This window comes from Peromyscus maniculatus, chromosome 11, assembly GCF_049852395.1.
Source record: "Peromyscus maniculatus bairdii isolate BWxNUB_F1_BW_parent chromosome 11, HU_Pman_BW_mat_3.1, whole genome shotgun sequence".
Taxonomy (NCBI): domain Eukaryota; kingdom Metazoa; phylum Chordata; class Mammalia; order Rodentia; family Cricetidae; genus Peromyscus; species Peromyscus maniculatus.
Genome location: NC_134862.1, coordinates 21,817,776 through 21,838,852, shown reverse-complemented (window position 1 = coordinate 21,838,852; position 21,077 = coordinate 21,817,776). Strand labels below are relative to the sequence as shown.

The following is a 21,077-nucleotide window of genomic DNA, read 5'->3' as shown; positions in this document are numbered from 1 at the left end:
TCTTAAAACTTTAGCAGAAGATGTAAACACCACCCATTTTCTGAGGTAGGTCTAATGAGAATTGCCAATAGAAGAAGTAAACATTTTATGATGTAATTTGATGTTTGAAATAAGAACCACTAGAGTAAAACCTCTAATTAACCAGGATACTACTCAGCTGGGCCTGAAGTAACAGCTGCAATTAGCAGAAGACCAACACCATTGAAGCAAAATCTTCTAGGAAGTTGTTCCTTAAGGTCAGCACACCAAGAGTTAGTCCTAAGTGGCTGAGGTTATATCTTACCCTTGCAGTTAAACTTGGTAATGTGTAAGAGTCACCAAGGTGGTACTTGTTCTGAAGAAATGAAGAGGTCATGGAGAGCAGCTGAGACTTGTCACTATGTGGTAGACCTGGTTAGAGTCCCTGAAGAACCATAAGACACCATTAGTAAAGGAGAAGCCTTATTTGCAGTAGAAGGCCCACAATTAAAGGGGTCATGGAGAGAAGTTGAGGCTTGACAACATGAAACACGATCAGAGTCCCTGAAGAGATCCTAGGAAATACTATAAGTGAATGTACAGTCAGGTTGCAACTGGAGAACCCAGCATTTTGGAGCTGCTAGTACCATGAATGATCACCCAGAATAGCAGCAGGTGTGGATCAGAGCTGGCATGAGTCTAGGAGACAAGCTGAGTGGCTAAGAATAGTAGAACCAGAAAAGAGTGACTGTCCAAGCCCTTTAGAGCCAACAATTTGTAAGTAAATCCCAAACACTGAACACTGAGGTAACACAGTTGAAATTTGGTTTTGCTATGTTCAGATTGTGAATATGCCTAGTTTTTCCCTCCTAGAGTAATAAACATCAAATTTATTTATTTATTTTTTTGTACAGGAGACTGCAGTTAGACTTTGAGCTTTTAAAGAGACTTTAAAATTTAAAAGACTTGACTATTTTAAAGAGAGTTTAGATGTTTTAAAAGGCAGAACTTTGATGCCTTAAACTTATGAGTAAGGAAAATAAAAGGCAGAACTTTGAAAGGGCTTAAATTTTGAAAATTTTGAGACTTTTAAAGTTTGGAATATATTTTGATTTCTAATATAACTATGACATCTTGGGGGCCACAAGAAAGGTTATGGTTTAACAGGGATGTGCATGTTTGTCACACTGACTAAGGGTCAATTGTGCTGGCTAGTTTTATTTCAACTTGATGCAAACTAGAGTCATTTTTAGAAAAGGGCAAGTTGCCGGGCAGTGGTGGTGCATGCCTTTAATCCCAGCACTCAGGAGGCAGAACCAGGTGGATCTGTGTGAGTTTGAGGCCAGCCTGGGCTACAGAGTGAGTTCCAGGAAAGGCACAAAGCTACACAGAGAAGCCCTGTCTCGAAAACCAAAAAAAAAAGGGGGGGGGGAGTCAATTGAGAAAATGTCTCCATCAGATTGGTCTGTGGTAAAGCCTAGGGTGCATCTTCTTGATTGCTATTTGATGTGGAAGAGCCCAGTTCACAGTAAAAATGCCATCCCTGAGATGGTGGTTCTGAACATCATAAGAACGTAGGCTGAGGAAGCTGTGAGGAACAAGCCAGTAAGCAGCACTCCTGAGTGACCTCCACATCACTTCCTGCCTCCAGGTTTCTGCCCTGAATTCCTTCAGTGACAGACATGGTAGTGGAAGTTGAATAAACCCTTTCCTCCCCAGAGTTGCATATGGTCATGGTGTTTTATCACAACAGGTTAGTAAAAGAATAGTAGAAAAGAATTGAGTCATTTTAAAATTTTACGTTTAAGGACAAAGGAAAATATACAGAGTATTCTGTAAGCTTAAAGATACTGCTTTGCTCTGTAGACAGGAGACAGAAGTCAGAAGCTAGGGGAGGTGGAGGAATTCATGGAAATCTTCATCATTCTACCACTGCCCTTACAGTTCTGTACTGTTTTAATTTACTATAGTAAGCATCTAGCATCTTGGTAATTTTTCAAAAAAGAAGCAATGCTAAGAAAGTCTGCAAAATATTGTGTACCATTATCAAGTAGGAATGAACAATGACATTTAAAGCATTAGTTTTCACAGTAAATAATTGTTTGATGTAAGATATAAACATTAGTTTACATTCTTTCCTATTGCCCTTTAGAAAAGACATTCTTAGGCTGGGCAGCCACCGACAATGGGCAGTATATTGTAGTTTAGCAGCAGCAAGAAAGAACACCACGCAACAAAACTCACATAGGATATTTACGGGAGGGTGAAGGATAGAAGGGAGCACAGAGGTCAGCCTCTGGGGAGAAGCAACTGAGAAAAAGGAGTGGGAAACTAACGTATTCCGTCAGGACCCTGAGCAGGCCAGCATAATGCCTGAATGCTAACATCTCTTCCTTTTGTTTATTATAAAAGATGAAGAGTTAGAAAGGGGTAGCAGTTAAGGCAGGAATGAGGACACAACATTCTCGAGACTGCTTCCTGCTGACCTGGGGTGCATCGGTCATCTTTGGGGAACCTGAGAAAGCTGGGATGCTGAGATGGCATCCTGGGATAGCTGATTGTTGACTGCTGTCCAGACTCTGTGGAACATCTGGCAACACTTGGCCTTCAAACATGCTGTTCTAGGTGGATCCAAGTCAAATCCCTGGAACTTACAATAATTTTTTCAAGTTTGAAAAAAAAAGGTAAGTTTTAGGCACATTAGAATTCCCACTGTTTATAATATGTATTGAAATTTACCTTGTAGAAATGGCAGTATACTCATGCCTTTGAGTCATTAGAAAGCAACGAAAGAGAATTTAAAATCCTGAGCTTGTGCTATAGTATAGTGCTATAGTACTCTTCCAGAGCTAGAGTAATAGCTTTTCAGAATTCTATCAATTAATGTTAAGGCTATGAACTGTTGGAGTTTTAATGTAATAGTTGCCGTAACAGCAAGAGAGAAAAGTCTGGAGCATGTTTCAATCTTTTATATACCTCAAATCACTTTCTTATCACCACTTAAACTTTTTCATCCTCAGACCTTTATAACTTGAATTTACACACCTTAATAACTTGCATTTTTAAATTTTATTATTTTATTTTACTTTTATTTTATTCTTAATCATAAATGCCTGGCCTTAGCTTGGCTTGTTTCTTTTTTATTTTATAATTAATTTAATTTCACATAACAGCCACAGATTCCTCCATCCTCCCTCCTCCCACCCCACCCCCAGCCTTCCCTCCCCAATCCATCCCCCATTTCCACCTCCTCCAAGACAAGGTCTCCCCTGGGGAGTCAGCACAGCCTGGTAGACTCAGCTGAGGCAGAGTCCAGTCTCCTCCTCCCTACACCAAGGCTGAGCAAAGTATCCCAGCATAGGCCCCAGCATCAACCTTTGGCTGCCAGGTCCAGAAGATCCAACAGACTTTCCTGTGGAGTAGGAATTTGTGGGGGGACCAGCCTACCTTGTCTAAGCATCTCCAGGCAATCAATTCCCCAGTGTCCTGTTGTCCACAGTCTTGAGAGGGGCTTGGCAGCAGTTGAGATGAAAGGTAATGTTTGCTCAGTGCCCGGCATTGCCACATTTGAAGCATGTTCCAGGTGGAGGTTCTTCTGTGCCCATCCATCTTCGTTGGAGGAAACAGATGCTTCCAGGAGCTGGCATGTTTCTCTATCATGTAAAGCTTTTTTATTAAACATTTAAATGCTATATTCTGCAGATCTCTGAAGCATTTGAGGACTGTCTATCTATTAGGTACATCTGAATAGACAAACTTTATTTCTAGTTATTAATTTTAAGCTTAACTTTGAAAACACACACAAGGGACTAAGTAAGGCTTATCCCTGTAATTAATTATATTAGTACTTAGCGTGACTACAATTAAAGAATTTGATCATTTATAAGATTACTATTAACGTGTTCCTTAACAGTCTACAATATGTTAACAGCTCTCATAAGACTAGGACTTTACATTCCATTCCTGTGAGAACAAATATCAAAGTAAAAGTTTCTAATCATAGATAATGGGCTCAGTAAAGAAACCAAAATAGCCATTTTGTGGGTGAAAGAGGAACAAGTTTGTTCCAAACTGATAAGACTGTCTTCTGAGAAGGTAAGGAAAAGTGACAGGAGAAAGATCCCAGGGTGAAATGGGAACAGGGGAAAGGGGGAGTAAAGGGCTTGAGGTGGGATATGTGGATCCAATGAGAGAGGCTCTCCATCTTAGCGGCTATGGGGATTAAGGGAAAATGGGGAGGGACATTGGTCTGGAAGAGAAAGAAGGACCTGATCCATGATGTTGATTGGGGGTAGACAGGGATTTGTGCATGGTTGGGGTAGGGAGTGGTCAGTAAAGTTCCATAGCAGACAGAAGAGATGACAGAGTTAGGGGGTGAGTAAGTAATCAGGAAGAGGTGAGGGTTTGGCTGAGTGATGGGGGTTAGAACCAGCCACCCATACATGAGCTCAAATTACAAGGTAGAAAGGGGTCACTTGGGGAGAGCCCAGAGCCTGGAAAGAGCCAGAGGCAGGAGCTTTACCCAATTGAGGTGAAGTTCCTGTGACATTTTTTTTTTTTTCTGTATCAATGCACACTTGTTTATTACAGTAAAATCAGGCAATGACTGACAACACGCTGCTTAGGAACACTGTTAAACTTGACTTACAGGATGCCTCGCCTGGACAGCTACAGTTTGCCCCAGAAAGATCAATGGCCACACCAGCCACTTTTCAGACCTGATAGTTGCCGCTTCAACAGGTGAATTCACATATATGCTTAACCCCCCTCCCCCCAAAAAAAACCCAAACCCAAAATAACCCTTGCAACACAACGAATTGCCTTTATTTCGGTATGCATCCACATTTCAACATTTAGTGGTCCTGAACAGAGTGGGGAACATGGCGACGAGCCAGGAGGCCAGGCCCACCGATCTAAAACCTCGTGACACAGAGCTCCTTCGGGTCTTGGCGAGGGTCTGAGGAGCAGCAACACTGAAACCTGAGTCCGCAGGGTCAGGGGCTCTGTTCAGCTGTCAGGCTCCACACAGACCTGATGGTGGCCAGGGAGCCCCGTCCAAACCTCTTCAGTGTGTAAAAGCAAAGCGATTATGAGAGAAGGAACCGACTCAGAACCCTGTGCGCTCGGACTCCGCATGGCCTTTCTCTAGGCGTCACCACCAAGGCCCCTGAGCGCTGGCAGGTTTGTGGCCCCGAGACTGCTCTGTTCACCTCGAGACCTGAGCTCAAAGTGCATCGGCTGATGGTGGCAGCAGGGCTGAGGTCCCGGCTCCCCCTTCCCGGGCTGGTGGCAAGTGAACATGTGGTCCAGAGCTAAGTGAGGGAGGCCAGGCTCTTCCAACCTCATCTGATGGCTTCTGGCCACAGCAAGTGTTGGGTGGTGATGGGCAACAAGGGAGTTGAGGAGGAGGGGAGAGCAGCACCCCTTGATAAAGGTGGGGAGACGGGAAGCCCTGAATTCCTCACCCACGGCCAATTTCTGAGGGAGGGGAGGGTTACAATCTAAGCTTTGGCCAAGGGTGGGAGTGGAGGAGTGGGGGGGACGATGGCTTGGAGGGGGCATCACTTAAGACTTAAGAAAGCAGGGGTGTGGCCAAAGCACCCCAAAGCCCAGCAGTAGTCCCACAGCTGCTACCTGAAGCCTTCCCATCTAGTCTAGGGGCCACCACACGGCTGTGGCAGGAGGGCGGGGCGGGCAGAGGCAGACCCAGGTCATGTGTCAGCAGCAGGTGATTGTGTGACGTGTCGGTTCACAGTTGCGTTAGCTGTGCCCACCGCTCCCAAAGGAAACCGATTTCAACACACCTTCTTGATCCCAGAAGTTCAACTAGGCAGCCAGCGGTTACACTCAACAGAAGATGTTACACAGCACAGCCTATGTATTTCAAATGGACAAGAAATTAGTATCAGAGCAGTGTTCCAGGATGGAGTCTCAGTGGAGCTCTCTCTCCAGTCCTTTGAGGTCTACAAGATGAATCTAGAAAATTCACTACTGTGGGAAATGAAGACTTAGGTTGGACTGGGGAGGGGAGGCCGGGGCCTTGGTGACTAATTGCTGTAACACTGTCCTTCTGGCGGCTGTGGTAGCTTCATGTTCTCTTTTGACATCATCAAGCGCCGCAGCTCCTGCAGGATGACTTTGATGCTGTGGGAATTCTGCCACTTGGCCAGCACTGCCGTGGCCCTTGGATCCACCACTCCATTCGAACTGCTCACGCCGCTCATGTTGACTTTTGTTACAAATCTTACAGATGGGGGTGCTTCTGGGTATTTAGGCCCACATTCTATTTTAAGGCTGTATATTCGGTTTTCATAAATTGTTCTTGGAGGCCCAATTATCATCCCTGTCCATCTTGTAAGTGTCATGTCTTCGTCGTCCTCTAGACCCCAGCTAACTGTGCCGTCGCCTACTCCTTTCTGGCCTTCTTCCAGCTCTTCCAACAGTCGGAAATTTCGAGGGACTTTTACTCCCGAGCCTGTGGTGGCTGCCATCTTGCGTCCTGTGACATTTTAACAAGGGTGTTTGTTAAGGAGCGGTTAGGTCTATCTGTCTTTCCTGAGAATTGGAGATGGTATGGGATACTGAAATGCCAAGGAATGCTAAGGGCTTTAGATGGGAAATCTGGGAGGTGAATTCAAGACCATTGTCTGACTGGAGGGAGGCGGGCATTCCAAATTCAAGAATGATCTCCCAAAGAAGGAGGTCAGAGACTGTCTTTTTGTTAATGATTAGGAATGCTTCAACCCAGCCTGAGAATATGTCCACTAAGACAATGAGATATTTAATTCATCTGGTTGTGAGCATGTGGGTAAAGTTAAGTTCCCAGTCAGTCCCCAGAAGGGAGCCTCTGGCCTGATGAGTAGGAAAAGGGGGGCTGCAGTATCTGCAGTTGGGGTCTGACATTTGACAGATTTTACATGAAGCAGTAGTAATTCTTAAGAAATGCAAGTCCTCAGGGGTGGGCTGCAGGTAAGCCTTGACAAAGTGAGACAGAGCTTGGCTGTTAGGATGAAAGAGCTGATGTAAATAGGACAGAATTTGTCGAGTGTGTGGGGGGAACAGTGGGGATGTGGATTGTAATGCAAGGATTCCCTGCAGCAGGTGAGGTGAGTCTGGGCCTACGAAGGCTGCAGCTCGAGCTGATGAGGCAGCTCGGTTGTTTCCCTCAGAGATGATGGAGTTGTCTGTCTGGTGAGACTATCAGTGAATAATCCCTATAGCTGTAGGGAGATGGAAGGCTTTTAGCACAGCCATATTTGACCTGAGTTAGTTATAGACCCCCCTTTTGTTGTAAGTAGCCCATGCTCTTTCCAGATGGCAGTGTGGGACAGGAGGATAAGAAAAGCATATTTGGAGTCTGTGTAAACATTTAGGGATTGTTCTTGTGTGCCAATTGGAAGGCATGCATGAGAGCTATTAGTTCAGCCTGTTGGTTAGTGGCATGAGCAGGAAGTGCCTGTGCTTCAACCACCTCAGTGTCTGACACTGTGGCATAGCCTGCTTTTCAGGCCCCCTCACGTACAAAAGAGCTGCCATCTGTGTACCAGGTATAGATGGTCTGGGCAGTGTGCCCTCTGTATGTGTGAGGGATGAGGCAATAGTTCCTCTAGAGTTTCAGTGCAGGAATGAGATGGGGAGGGGTCAGTGTTGGTTGAGGAAGAAGATTTGAGACATTGAGGGGTGGGCAAGATTGGAAAGTGGGTGCGGCATCTTCTGCTAGTGCCACCTGGAGAGAAGGAACCCAGGAAGTGGGTAGAGTTTGTAAGTCTATATATATTAAGAGATGGGACAGGTTGTGAAAGGAGAAGATAGTGGTGGGTGACCAAAGGTTAGTTTTTTTGATTCACGAATGAGGAGCTCAGTAGCAGCTAAAAAGTATATGCAGGGTACCCATCCCTGAGTGGTAAGGTCTAGTATTTTTGACAGATATGTTACGGGTGCAAAGGAAGGTCATCCCAGTTGATGGCCTAGGACCCCAAGGACATATCCCTCTTTTGCTGTTACACAGAGGGAGAAGGGACAGGTTAAGTCTGGGAGATGAAGTGCTTGAGCCTAGAGAGGAGCCTGCTGGAGCTTCTGAAAGGGCTTAGCAATGGGAGTGAGAAGGGGTCCATGTAGGAGGCAGGCAAGGAGGGAAAAGAGGGGATCTGGGAATGTAAGAAGCCAACTATTCCCTGAGGAGCCCTCATGGAACTGGACTAGGCCCTTTGGATAGGTGAGACAGTTGTTTAGCTTGAACTGTTTAGCGGCCCCAGGCGGTAGGATCTGGACCTGTTCCTAGTGCATGAGTCAGGTTTTTGGAGCCTAGTGCCTATGGAGGGACACTTTGCAAAGCCTTGGTGCAGGGCAGAGGGGCTTGAACCTGTCTCAGTTGAGTGTGCCAGGCTCTGCTGACTCCCATTGGGAAATGTTGCCTGGGAGGAGGTAGGAATGGGTGGGGTTGTGGGGGAAGGCTAAGGGGCAGGAGAAGGGAGGTAAGGGGATCAGATCTGTGGTTGGTATGTAAAATGAATAGAAAATCTCTTAAGAATAAGAATAAGAATAAGAATGAGAATGAGAATGAGGAGGAGGAGGAGGAGGAGGAGGAGGAGGAGGAGGAGGAGAAGGAGAAGGAGGAGGAGGAGGAGGAGGAGGAGGAGGAGGAGGAGAAGAAGAAGAAGAAGAAGAAGAAGAAGAAGAAGAAGAAGAAGAAGAAGAAGAAGAAGAAGAAGAAGAAGAAGAAGCCACCTATTCCTAGGTATGATGAAATCTCCTCTTTAGTAGAGGGGACCGCAAGAGACTGGATTAGGTGTTTTCTATCCAAGATAATGGCTTTGTGGGTCAGGGTAATGGTTAGTCCCAAAGAGGTGACCTGAGGAGTGGACAGTTGGACCTTGGAAGGTGAGACTCTATAGCTCTGGCTGGACAAGAACTTTAGAAGAGCAGAGGTGTTAGTTTGGCTAATTTGTAGGGACAGGCTGCAGAGGAGGTCATCTACATACTGTATGGGTTTAGATTTGAGGAGAGACTGGAAGGCAGGGCCTGGCCAAATAGGTGTGGGCTGTCCCGGAACCCCTGGGGTAGGACAGTCCAAGTGAGCTGAGTGGAGGGGTGGGTGTCAGGGCCAGTCCAGGTGAAAGCAAAGACGTTTAGAGACTGAGTGCTGAGAGGGACAGAGAAGAAGGTGTCCTTGAGATCCAGGCTGAGAAGTGGGAGGTCCCTGAGGGGACAGTGAAAAGGAATGTGTAAGGGTTGGGCGCCACAGAGTAGGGTGGCACAGGGCAGATGTACTCCAGGTAAGTACTGTTCCCACCTTTCCTGGCCTTGGGACTCCCCTCCCTCAACTACCAGGACCTAAGAAAAAAAAATTTCCCCCTAAACTTAAATTTATCTTCTGCTTAAGCATCTTACGAGGTCCAAGCATCGCTAGAGGGTTCCACAGAGCCTAGACAGAGAAGTAAAACAGCCAGCTACTCCAGAACTTGGCCAGCATCTCAGCTTTCTCATGACGCCCAAAGATGCTAATGCCCACCCTCCCCCCAGATCAGGAGGAAACAGTCTCATGCAGCTCTCTCATCCCCTCATGCGCCACCCTCCTACCTCCTCACCTTTTTATCGTAAACAGAAAGGAGGAATGCTAGCACTCAGGCATCTACTGGCCAGCTCAGGGTCCTGACAGAAGACGCCCTCAGCTACACCAGTTTGCAGAGCTTTCCCTAGGTGCAGGTGCGTGCGCTAAGTACCCAAGTAAAAGCAAACTCTGCCCGTTTCTGAGATATCTCTTTCTTCCACTTCGCGTCTCCAAAGGCAACCTCTGCACACCCTTCTCCCCGCCCCCTTCCCCAGTAAACCTCCCACATGAGTTTGTTGTATGGTGTGACTTTGTGGTGCTCCTTGGCTCCAACCTGGCAATGACTAAACTACAACCCAGTGAGCTCAGGAACGGATTCTGTGAAGGTGGGGCTGCAGTCGTGCTGATGGCAATGGAGACAGAAGCTGTCCCTGGAGGGCCTGGGAGAGGTGTGGTCGGGACAGGACCATTTCCAGAAAGCCAGAGGCTGGTTCAGGACAGGGTGGGAGGCAGGATGACTGTACAGGCTCGCCGTCTGTCTCTGTGGAGAATTAACATGTCAGTCTCTGACCCAAACTGAAACTGTAGCAGGGCGCCCTCTTCTCCTACCCTCAGCCATGACAATGTTTTGTCTTCTTTCCATCGCTCTGTCAATCTACCTACTCTGGACTCCAATTTACACAGCCTCATACAAGACTTGTCTTTGGTTTCTTACTTGACTTAAAATGTTTTCAGGATTCCTGCCTGTTTTATCCTCTATCAGAAACTCCATCCCTTTTAAGACTGAATAATATTCCTTCCAGAGTGTGCCTAAACCGCAGCTAGGTCACCTGTTCTTCAAATACATATAACACACCTGTGGACACTGGTACGCACCTATATTTTTAAGTTTCTGCCTTCAAAACCTTTGTGGGTTTCCAGAAGTGGAGTTACTAGATCAAAATGGTGGTTGTTTCAGTGTTGGAGGCAACACTACATGAATTCCTGTATCTGCTACACCAATACTCCCCTCCCCAGTGCATGGGTTCATGTGGTCACATCCACACTCTGCTGTTACTGGCTGCCTTTTGTGACAGCTTCTAACAGCCTAATGGATATTACATGGTCCTAATTGTGGATTTTTATGTCGATGTTGTCTATTGTTTTAACTTGATCATTATTAATTTATTGCCTGATAAACTAATTTTTACCTAAAACATTAAAGTCTAAAAGTTGTTTGTATTAGTGAGGTGTCACATAACATTTGATGCATTTTACTGTATATAATGTTCAGATCAAATTAAATATATCAATCCTAAAATAGTCATCATGACTATATAGTGAAACTGTTCAAAATCCTTTCTTCTGTCTTTTGAAAAAGTTCACTACATGGTTTTCCTCAGTCACCGTACTGTGCACAAGTACCCACAGCTTCTTGCTCCTCCATGACTTATCAACCTTTTACCACCCCTTCTCCATCCTACTGTCCAGAGGCTTTGGCCTAAATCAGCTTCTATGAGATCAATTACTTGGATTCCAGTTAGGAGTGAGACCATGACGTCTTTGTCTTTCTGGGCCTGGCTTGTTTCTCCTAACATCTTCAGGCACACCTATGTTGTTGCAAATGATAGGTTTTAGTTCTTTTAAGGATGGATGGCATTCTGTTGGATGGCTATTATACAGTATTTATCTTCTTTATCCTTTCATCCATTGATGGACTGGGTACTTTGATTCCATATAATGAAAATGCTGCAGAAAATTACTGATGTCTTCATCATCCTGATTCATTTCCTCTGAATATATACTCAGAAATGGAAATGCTAGGTCAGATGGAAGTTCTATTTCTGGATTTTTAGGGAAATTCCATACTGTTTACCACAATGATAGTACTAATTTGCATCCACCAACAGTGTGTGTGTTCCCTTCCGACTGAAAACCATAACGAAGTGCTGCAGAGATATTTCACTTAATGTGGTGGTTTATACAAACAATTACTTTACAACACATTTACATGAGACACAAAAAATAATTCTGTAGCAGATGGGATGTCTCAATAGGTAAAGGCACGTGCCACCAAATCTGACGCCCTGAGTTCAGTCACCGGAAGCCATATAGAGAGAACCAGTTTCCAAAAGCTGTCCTCTGACCTCCACAAACAGGCAGCTGTACATTTGCACACATATAAATGAGCGTGTTCACACACACACACACACACACACATACACACATAAATGAATTTTTATTGTACATAATACATAAATGTAATTTTAAAAAACTTAAATTACTCGTTTGTATGTCATTACAAAGAATTTTCTCATTGGGTAACAGCTAATGAGAAGTAAATTCCAGAATAGATTTTATGAGGAATGGGGTGCTTTTTTTAAATGTTACTTTGGTAATATCCTTTCTACCTGCAGAGATGTGGTGTCTGCGTTTCCTCAGTGATTACTGGTGCTGACCATTTTTACACACCTGCTAGCAATTTTACACATGCTGCTTTTTGAGAAGTTCCCTTTTAGCTATGTAACATCCCATCTCTGCTGAGTCCCTTCCATATTCTGGTTCTAATCCCTTGTTGGGAACAGTTTGTAAATATTTCCTCCCATTCAGTTCATGGTGTTTTCACTTCATCAACTGTCCCTTTGCTGAACACAGCTTTTTACTGTAGTTTGACATAATCTCACTAGTCAAGTATTTGTTTCCTGTGCTCCAAAGTTATATCCAAAATGTCTTTGCCCAGGCAATGTCTTGAACTGCTTCCCCTATATTTTCTTCTAGAAATTTCAAAGTTTGGCATCTCACATTTAGATTTTTAATTCAGTTGGAGTTGGTTTGTCTGTTGTGAGGGACGGAGATCTAATCATAATCTGTTCATAGATATCCCCCTTTCCCCAATGACTTATTGAAGGCTTTTCATTTCTCTAATGTATATTCTTGCTGGTTTGTTAAAAAATCACTTGCTTTGGGAAGGCTTTGGGAGCCCGGTGCCTGTGGTGTGACGCCTTGCGCAGCCTTGGTGCATTGGGAAGGGGCTTGGACCTGCCTAGGCTCAGTGTGCCAGGCTCTGCTGACTCCCCAAGGGAGACCTCAATTTGGGGGATGTGGGAATGTGGGGTGGCTTGGGAGGATGTGCTGGAGGGTGGGAGGGAGGAGGAGGGGGGATCTGTGGGTGGTATGTAGAGTGAGTAGAAAATTTCTTAATAAAGAAAAATGAAAAAATCACTTGCTTATATACATTTATTTCTTAGTTTTCCATATTGTTCAATTGACCTATTTCATGGCTGCTCTATACTAGTAGCATACTGTTTGCATTGCAATAACTTTGTAATATATTTTTTAATTTTTATGGTCTTGAATTTCTATCTTTCTTTCTGTTGTTAATTTATAGTTTTATTTTACTGTAATCAAGAACTAGTTTAACTTCATTTTTATTATTTGTGGCCTAATGATCTATTACTAGAATATTTCAGTCACTTAAGATCAATATTATATAACATTGTTAGATAAACTGTTCTCTATATGTCTTATGGGCCCAATTGGTTTATCTAAACAGAATATTTAATACAAAAGAAAACACCAGAATTCTCACAACAAAAGAAATAAAGAAAGACAATTAACAAGAGAAAAAACATAAAATAGAAAGAAGATGTAAAATCAATAAGAATGAGCTGTCATTAATTGTCAAATGAATGCTTTGAAATCACTCAAAACAATAAGAGGTGTTAGGACAGGAGGGGGAGGTGTTACAGGATGGACAGGAGCAAGTGAGTGCGTGGGTACCAGAATGGAATGCAGGCAGTGGTAAGTGGGTGCATGGGGCTACACTCACATGGCCAGAAAATTCAAGGAGAACATGAAGTCAGGGAAGGAATAGTAGCTAGCAAAGGCAGAGGGCATGAAATAGATCCTCATGTGTTCACAACTTCCTGGATATAGTTGAACAAATATGTGTTCATTCCAGATGGGGCACTACCAGAACAAAGAAATTAAGCCGCCAATTCCATCTTGGTGAACCAGTGAGCTTATTGGAGTTATGGTAGCGTGGGTAATTCAAAGACAGCGAGTCACTGAGCAATCCATTCTGAATGGGTGAAGACTCACAAAAGCTGCATCAACTTACAATCAGCTCTGAACTTATAGTCACCTCCACCAGAGATAGTCTCCTATCCCCAGCAACAGCTTAGAGATTATGTAACCTTGAGGAAGGGCCTTGTAAATCTAGCAAATTTCATAAGCTTCCTGGGCCTTGTAAATTCCACTAGTTTCCTGGGTCTTCTGAGAGTCTCTCAAAATTTCCCCCAGCAGGAAATTTTGCAACTTAGAGGAAATAACTACATTACATCGTGTTTCCTGGATCCATGGCACATGGACAGCAATGTGTACAAACATTAACATAGTCACTGGGGAAATCCATACTTCATGTAAATCAAAGATGAAGGAGAACTGAAGGCGGAGTATCTATGCGTGTAATTCTTGGCAGTAAAATGAGACTACCAAGAGAAATCAAGGAGGGATTTACAGGATACGGAGAGGACAAAGCGCTGGATTTGGCTGAAAGTCTGTTGTGCAGGTGTTGTGAGTGGAAACGTTAGCAGGCACTTAGATGTGGAAACTGCCACGTTAGTTCTCTGTATTTGTAAAGAAGTCAGAAAGCTGAAACCAGTAAAAGAAAAATGATTTTATTTGCAGTCTTGCTAGAACTGGCAAGAGAAATGTTTTTTTTTCCACCTTTCCTTTAGCAACGACACTAATACATGTGAACGATTACATAAAAGTCAGAACTACGCGCATATTATAGATAGATAAGGTGTCAGAGCTGTGTAAATCTTCCTGGGAGACAGGTTCTTCTCCTTTGTCACCAGGGCTCAGCCTACAGCCACAAAACATTCACAGATGAGCCCAATTCTCACTCCCTTGCAGTTTACCGGCCGACTTCATCCTCTGAGACAGATCTGGCAGGAGCTGGTCTACACACACGCCCAATCAGTGTCTGGAGACCTCAGGGCTGCAGTGATTGACAAGTGTGCTGCCAGTGCCCCCAGGACCTCGCCCACTGAGCACTTCCTGTAGACAGGCACAAGCACATTCCCTGTAAGAAGGAAGTCGTAAAAAATGTTCTCTGATTTGCAACAGACAGTGCTGGGAACGCTCCACACCTTTCACTGGAAAGTCTCCAAACAACCCAGGAAACATTTCTCAGGCAGCCTAGCAGTTTGTCACAATGAAGGATGATTCTGAACGTGCAACTCCTGTGTGTTTAAAGCAACCCTAGATTCCAGCACGCAGTAAGTGAAGCCAGCTTGTGAAATAGCAGTAAACACAAATTGGCAGTTCTTCATAGGCAAAAGCGCCTGAGGGTTGCTGAGTCCTCTGTGCCAGCATCAGGATCACAATCCTTTCCGTGGTTCCCAGGAGCACTCCAGGGGCAGAACAATTGCATGGGGTGGACTCTCATTTCAACTAACCAAGCTCTAAGTTTAAGAAAACTGCTGATCATTCTCCATTAGTACTATTTCTTCTAATTCAGTCTCTGCCATGAACTGAATACTCCAAGCCTGTTTCTCTCAGTTTATATTTTTTATTCTTTTCTCCGTTTCCAGGCTGAACTGTGTCTTTTTATCCTCTAGCAAAGTTGGACCACTTTCTCTCTAGTATTCAGGTAAACCAATCCTGATCCACAGAGGAAGCCTTGCTTTTATCTTGTGGTTGTAGCTGTAGTTGGAGACCGCCTTGGTTAAGAGCATATTCTTCCTGTGTGGAATGCCTCATATTGGGTAGTTTTCTTCCTCCTCCTCTTATTTTATTTTTGGATGAATCCTTTAGTTAATGTACACTTTGTTAGTCCATGCCCCAATTCAGGGATTTAACACATATTTATTGATAAATGAGATCTGAAAACATATTTGGGGATTTGAATAAGCAAAAAGATAAAATGTTTCCTTTTGAAAACCTTACCTTACTATATTTCTTCTTTATGTCCCCCAAGTCCAATCCACTTGCTTCAAAGCTTTTTTGTGAATGGATGGTCCTGTAGTGTTGTGGCATGCTTAGACCGCAGTCTCATTGCTGATCTTCTGAGGTTGTGCTTACTCATGTGGGTGCATGTGAATAGACCAGAGGTCAAGGCTGAGATGCCTTCCTTTACTGCTTTCCAGATTGATTTTTGAGACAGTCTCTCACTGAGCATAGAGCTCACCATTTGGATAGACTGGCAGGTCCCTGTACCCCTCTCCACTGCCACGTTCTGGGGTTAACATCACAGCGTCCCAACAGGGTCCCACGTTCACATGGGTGCTGGGATCTGCACTTCTGTCCGCAGACTTCTGCAACCAGCACTTTGCCTGCTGAGCAGTCTACCCAGAAATTGTGCTTTTAGGTATATCACAGAAAAAACAAAGATATTCCCGCTACAAAAATATCTATGAAAGATCACCATCGTCCATCACACAGTGTTTAGAAGTAGTGAATCCATTCAGGCAGGAGGTACATTAGTGCTTTCTGTCATCCAGAGAACAGGAAGAATAAAACAGGGATTTCTTTCCAGAAGTGATAAAATTGTTGTGAATGACCTTGTGTTGTTCACATAACCTTGTGAAATACTAAAGCCCACCAAAGTACACAGTCTAAAATGACAACACTTCTGGTCTAGGAATTACGTCTCAGAGGAGTGTGTCCAAAGAAGCCAATGAGATGCTGAGAGACCCCGGTGAAAATGCTTCTTCCTGGTCACAGGCTCCATTCAGGCTACAAAGTGTTCCAAGAAAACGACTATTTCCTTCCCATATGAAAGTTTCTCACGTTTTCTGCATCCTAGCTTAATAGAAAACTTTGGAGAAACAAAGACTGGTAGTATGATTTGAAGGCTGAAAATTCCCTAAGGTCTGTATGTAAGTCTGATCACTGTGATGGTAGTAATGAGGTGCCATGGATCGTTAACATGTTGACCTTTTGGGCGGTCTCTGGATCATGGCTTACATCCTCCCAGAGAGCATCATTTCTCTTCATCTTTTCGGCTTCCTGGTTCATGATGTGAGCAGTTTGCAATACCGTGCTGCCCTACCCTTGCCAGGGGCCCAAACACATGGAATTCCCAGGATAGGACCTGAACTTCCAGAAGTATGAATCACAATAAACTTCCCTTTACTTCATGAGTAGACTCTGCTAAGTCTGCTTTATGGTGTGGCAAAGCTGGTTAATACAGCTGGGCAGGGTTTTATTGTCGCCCTGGGCTCCACACTCAGAGCAAAGCATCCTGCTTCCACCCCACTCATTTTCCCATGAACCATGTTCCTAGTTGTCACAGGATGTCTGTAAGTCCAGCATGTCTCATGTGACTTCATAGAGGACAGGTCCAGGGACAAACTACTTGACCATTCCTGACTCTTGGAATTGTGCTGCTTACAAGTATGACGGCTGCTTTACATGGTATACAGTGGTGGATGAACATTCGGGTTTGTTAGCCTGATCACCTGTCCTGTAGTGAAACTATTCATGAATAATTCCATAGCTACAAAACCAGATTTTAATCACTCTTTGCTTCAGTTTTGTCAGCTGAGAAATGAGAAATGACCAATGCACCTACTTTATTAACTTGTAAGATATAAGTAAGCAAATGTCTACCCTATCTCAGTAAGGCCAACAATTACTAATATTAATCTATCAACAGGAAATCCATGATATACAGACAACAGGACTCCAGGGAAAACGGACTTCACAGTGGCATTCAGGACAGCCTGCCTCTTCCTGTTATTCTCATTTCCTCTTGTATTTATCTATTTATTAGTATTTGTTACTTGTACAAAATACTGAATTCCACTGCATTTCATACATAGATACATAAATAGATGGTACTTGATTATATTTACTCTCCTATCACAATTATCCTTTCTTATTCCCTCCTACATCCTCTCTCTCTCTGTCTCTCTTTCTCTCTGTGTCTGTCTGTCCCCCTCTGTCTGTCTCCCTGTCTTTGCCACTCTCTGTCTCTCTCTTCTTTCCCTCTTTCTGAAAATGTGTGAAATTTTATGAGTCTATTTCACTTCACATGATGACTTCCAGTTCCCTGCATGTTTCTGAGACAGACATGATTTTATTATTCTTTTTTTTTTTTAAAGATTTATTTATTTATGTATACAGTGTTCTGCCTGCCTGTAAGTCTACAGGCCAGAAGAGGGCACCAGATCTCATTACAGATGGTTGTGAGCTATCATGTGGTTGCTGGGAATTGAACTCAGGACCTCTGGAAGAGCAGTCAGTGCTCTTAACTTCTGAGCCATCTCTCCAGCCCGATTTTATTATTCTTAATATCTAGTCATCCATTACATATATGTACCACATTTTCTTTATCCATTTATTCATTATTAGATACTTAGACTGATTCCATCACTTGGCTGTCATGAATAGTACCATGGTAAACATGGGTATTCAGGTCTCTCTACTGTGAGCTTACCTTGATTCCTTCATGTGTATAACCACGAGCAATATAGCAGGATCACATGGTAACTTGAGTTTTAGGTTTGAGGGGATCTACATACTAATTTATATTCTCACCAATATTATACAAGTATTCCTTCTTTCCTGAACCCTGCCCAGCATCCACTTGTTTTTGTTTCCTTGAAAACAGTCTGGAGTTAAGATCTAATTTTGATTTGATTTGCATTTCTATGCTGGCCATTGTTAAATATATTTATTAGCCATTTAAAGCTCTTTTGAGAACTATATACCCCCGTCACTTCCCCATTTCTTTATTGGATTATTTGGTTTTTTTGATGTTTAAGTTTTGAGGTCTTAATATAATCCGGACATTAATCGTTATCACAATATTAGCTGGTAAACATTTCCTTCCATCTTATTGCTGTTTTTTCACTCCAGTGATCATTTCTTTTGTTGCTCAGAATTTTTTTGTTTCATACATTTTCCAGTTCCTTTTATTACCTCTGAGCAGTTGTATTCCTGTTTAGAAAGTCATTGCCAGTGGCCAGAATTTCAAATGGTTTCTCTGCTTTCATTTAGTAATTTGAAAATTGGGTGAAGGGAGGAGGGGACTGGACCTGCCTTGACTGAATCTACCAGGCTGAGCTGAATCCCCAGGGGAGTCCTTGCCCTGGAGGAGATAGGAATGGGGGGTGGGTTGGGGGAGGGGGGCAGGAGGAAGGAGGACAGGGAAATCCGTGGCTGATATGTAAAATTAAATTATAAAATAAAAATAAAATAAAATAGCAAAAAAGAGAAAGTTTTATATCTTGCATTGAAAGTTTTTATCCATGTAAGTTGCTATATTTCTTGAGACAAGGTCTCTCATTGCCCAGGCTGGCCTCAGATTCACCCTGTGGTCCAATATAGACTGAATTCCTGACTCCACCTGCCAAATGTTGGGATTTCAGTCATCTCCCATCAAATCTGGCTTGAATTGTTAATACAAACTAAGAAGTAGAAGTCAAGTTCACATCTTGGCCATGTAGTTCTCCGGCATCTCCTGCTTGCAGCCAAACTTAGTAATATGTAAGAATCATTCAGCTAGTACTAGTTTTAAGGGCATGAAGGTATCATGAAGAACAACTGAGCTTTGGCACTGAGAGAGGTCATGGGTGAAGGAACAGCCTCAGTTACAGTAGAAGGCCATGACTGAAGGGGTCATGGAGAAAAGTTGAGGCTCAGCACCATGTGTCAGGATTAGAGAATCTGAAGAGATCACAGGAGAGGCTACTGGTAAAAGTGAAGTCCAGTGGTAGCAAGAGAGCCCAGCATTTTGGAGATGCCGATGGCATGGGTAACGACCAGGAACAGCAGAGCTGTGGAGTGGAGCATCCTGACCATGAAAGTAAGACAGTAAGCAGCACTTCTCCACAGCCTCTGCATCAGGCCCTGGGTCCAGGCTCTTACCCTGCTGGCGCCCATACCATAACTCCCTTCAGTAAAGGACTATGACACAGATGTGGAAGTGAAATAAACCATTCCTCCCCACATTGCTTATGGTCATAGTGTTTCATCACAATAGAAATTCTAAGACACTAAGCTCTCCAGACATTCCCCAGTGATCATCTGGACTTCAGCAGGATCTGTTTAATACACCCTCCTTCTCTGTAATTGTACTGAGTCTTCTGTCTTTCTTTGGCTAGTTTGGCAAAGGGCTTGCCAAACTTGTTTATCTTTTCAAAGAACCAGATCTTTGTCACATTGACCCTTTTTATTGTTCTTTCGGTTTCTACTTCATTAATTTTAGATCAGTTCTTTGTTATTTCTTTATTCTACTAGTTTTGGAACTGCTTTATGGAATTTAACAGAAATCTACAAAAACAGTTGCAGATTGCACATTTTGTGATTACCATTGAATTCCTCCAAAATAAGTCAGAAAGCAAGTCTTAATAACGCAAGCATACTGAAATAGCTTCCTAAACTCTGTTGGATAATGGTCAACCAAAACTGGAGATCCACAGCAAGAAAAAGATAGAACATGTGTAAACACATGGATGCTGAATAAAACAAAATATATAAACACAAGCATGCTGAATAAAACATTTTTGAACAATTACTGAGTTGTCAAAAAATTCAAGAGGGAAATTTAAAAATTCCTACAATCAAATGAAAATTAAAGCACGGCATATTAGACTCTGTAAAACACAATGACAGTTGTTTTAAGAGAGGGTTTTAGCGCTGTAAATATCTACATGGAGTAATGAGCGATATCTTACATTAATAACCTAGTAATACACTTTAGTGTGCTCCAATAATTTCTTGAATGCATTTGACCCTGACATCCATGAGCCTGAATCGATGCAGTAACAGTGAAGTGAAGGGAGAGGCTGTGTTCACCAACTCAGCTAACTCAATAAGTCAGAAAGAACAAATCACTCTGCTGTTTGCTTTTCACAGAAAGCATTAGAAAGAAAGCTGCTGTTCAAACAGACTCATTTGTTTCAACTGCTCTTCCAGTTACTAGAATGCCCATGCAAGATAAGTAATTTTCTCACATTCTTTAAGCAACAGAAAAGTCCAAGGAAGCTTCAGGAGGCTTAGGAAGTAATTGTGGCAAGGCAGAGTACCATGGAGAGATTGAAAAAAAAAAGCCTTGTTCTCCACACTCTCCAGCATCTCTTTGGACTAGCATTAGAACTATTTTCCTCTTTGCATAGAGTAATTACTAGAGAAATTGACAGAATTAATGAATCTTTCATGAAGAAAAAGTAGCTAATGTTAGCTTTTTAGTTGTTTGGTACCTGAGATGTGCCATAAAGGCAATTCAACAACCTAAAATAAGGGTAGTTTTACTGGAATAATTGAAGAGTTGTCGAGAACATAGCAAGGCTGAAATTTTAAAGTAACGTCATTGCTATTAGAAAAGTACCTATGTGCAATTCTGATGAGTCAGCAATTGACAACGGTTAAAAGTCGATCTGTAGTGTGTCCTGTGGAAAGGGGAAACATCTGGTAAGATATTAAGCCAGTCTTTTCTCACAAATTTGCATAACTGAAAAGCTAATCTGGTTACGAAATCTGAAGTTGATTTACTTGAAATACCACTGAAATGACAAGGCAGTGGCAGCAGGAAGAGACGTATATATTCCAGGTCTCAAGATCAGCCACACACAGG

At 43.2% G+C, this 21,077-nt stretch overlaps 1 protein-coding gene across 1 annotated transcript; it reads right to left on the bottom strand.

Moving 5' to 3' along the window:
• Positions 1 to 4,754: 4,754 nt before the first annotated feature.
• LOC102926464 (ubiquitin-conjugating enzyme E2 variant 1) lies at positions 4,755 to 8,601 on the bottom strand. The gene has a single exon (XM_006993694.4). The coding sequence runs from the start codon at positions 6,447 to 6,449 to the stop codon at positions 6,006 to 6,008; it is 444 nt and encodes a 147-aa protein (XP_006993756.1). The 5' UTR covers positions 6,450 to 8,601; the 3' UTR covers positions 4,755 to 6,005.
• Between the last annotated feature and the right edge of the window lie 12,476 nt (positions 8,602 to 21,077).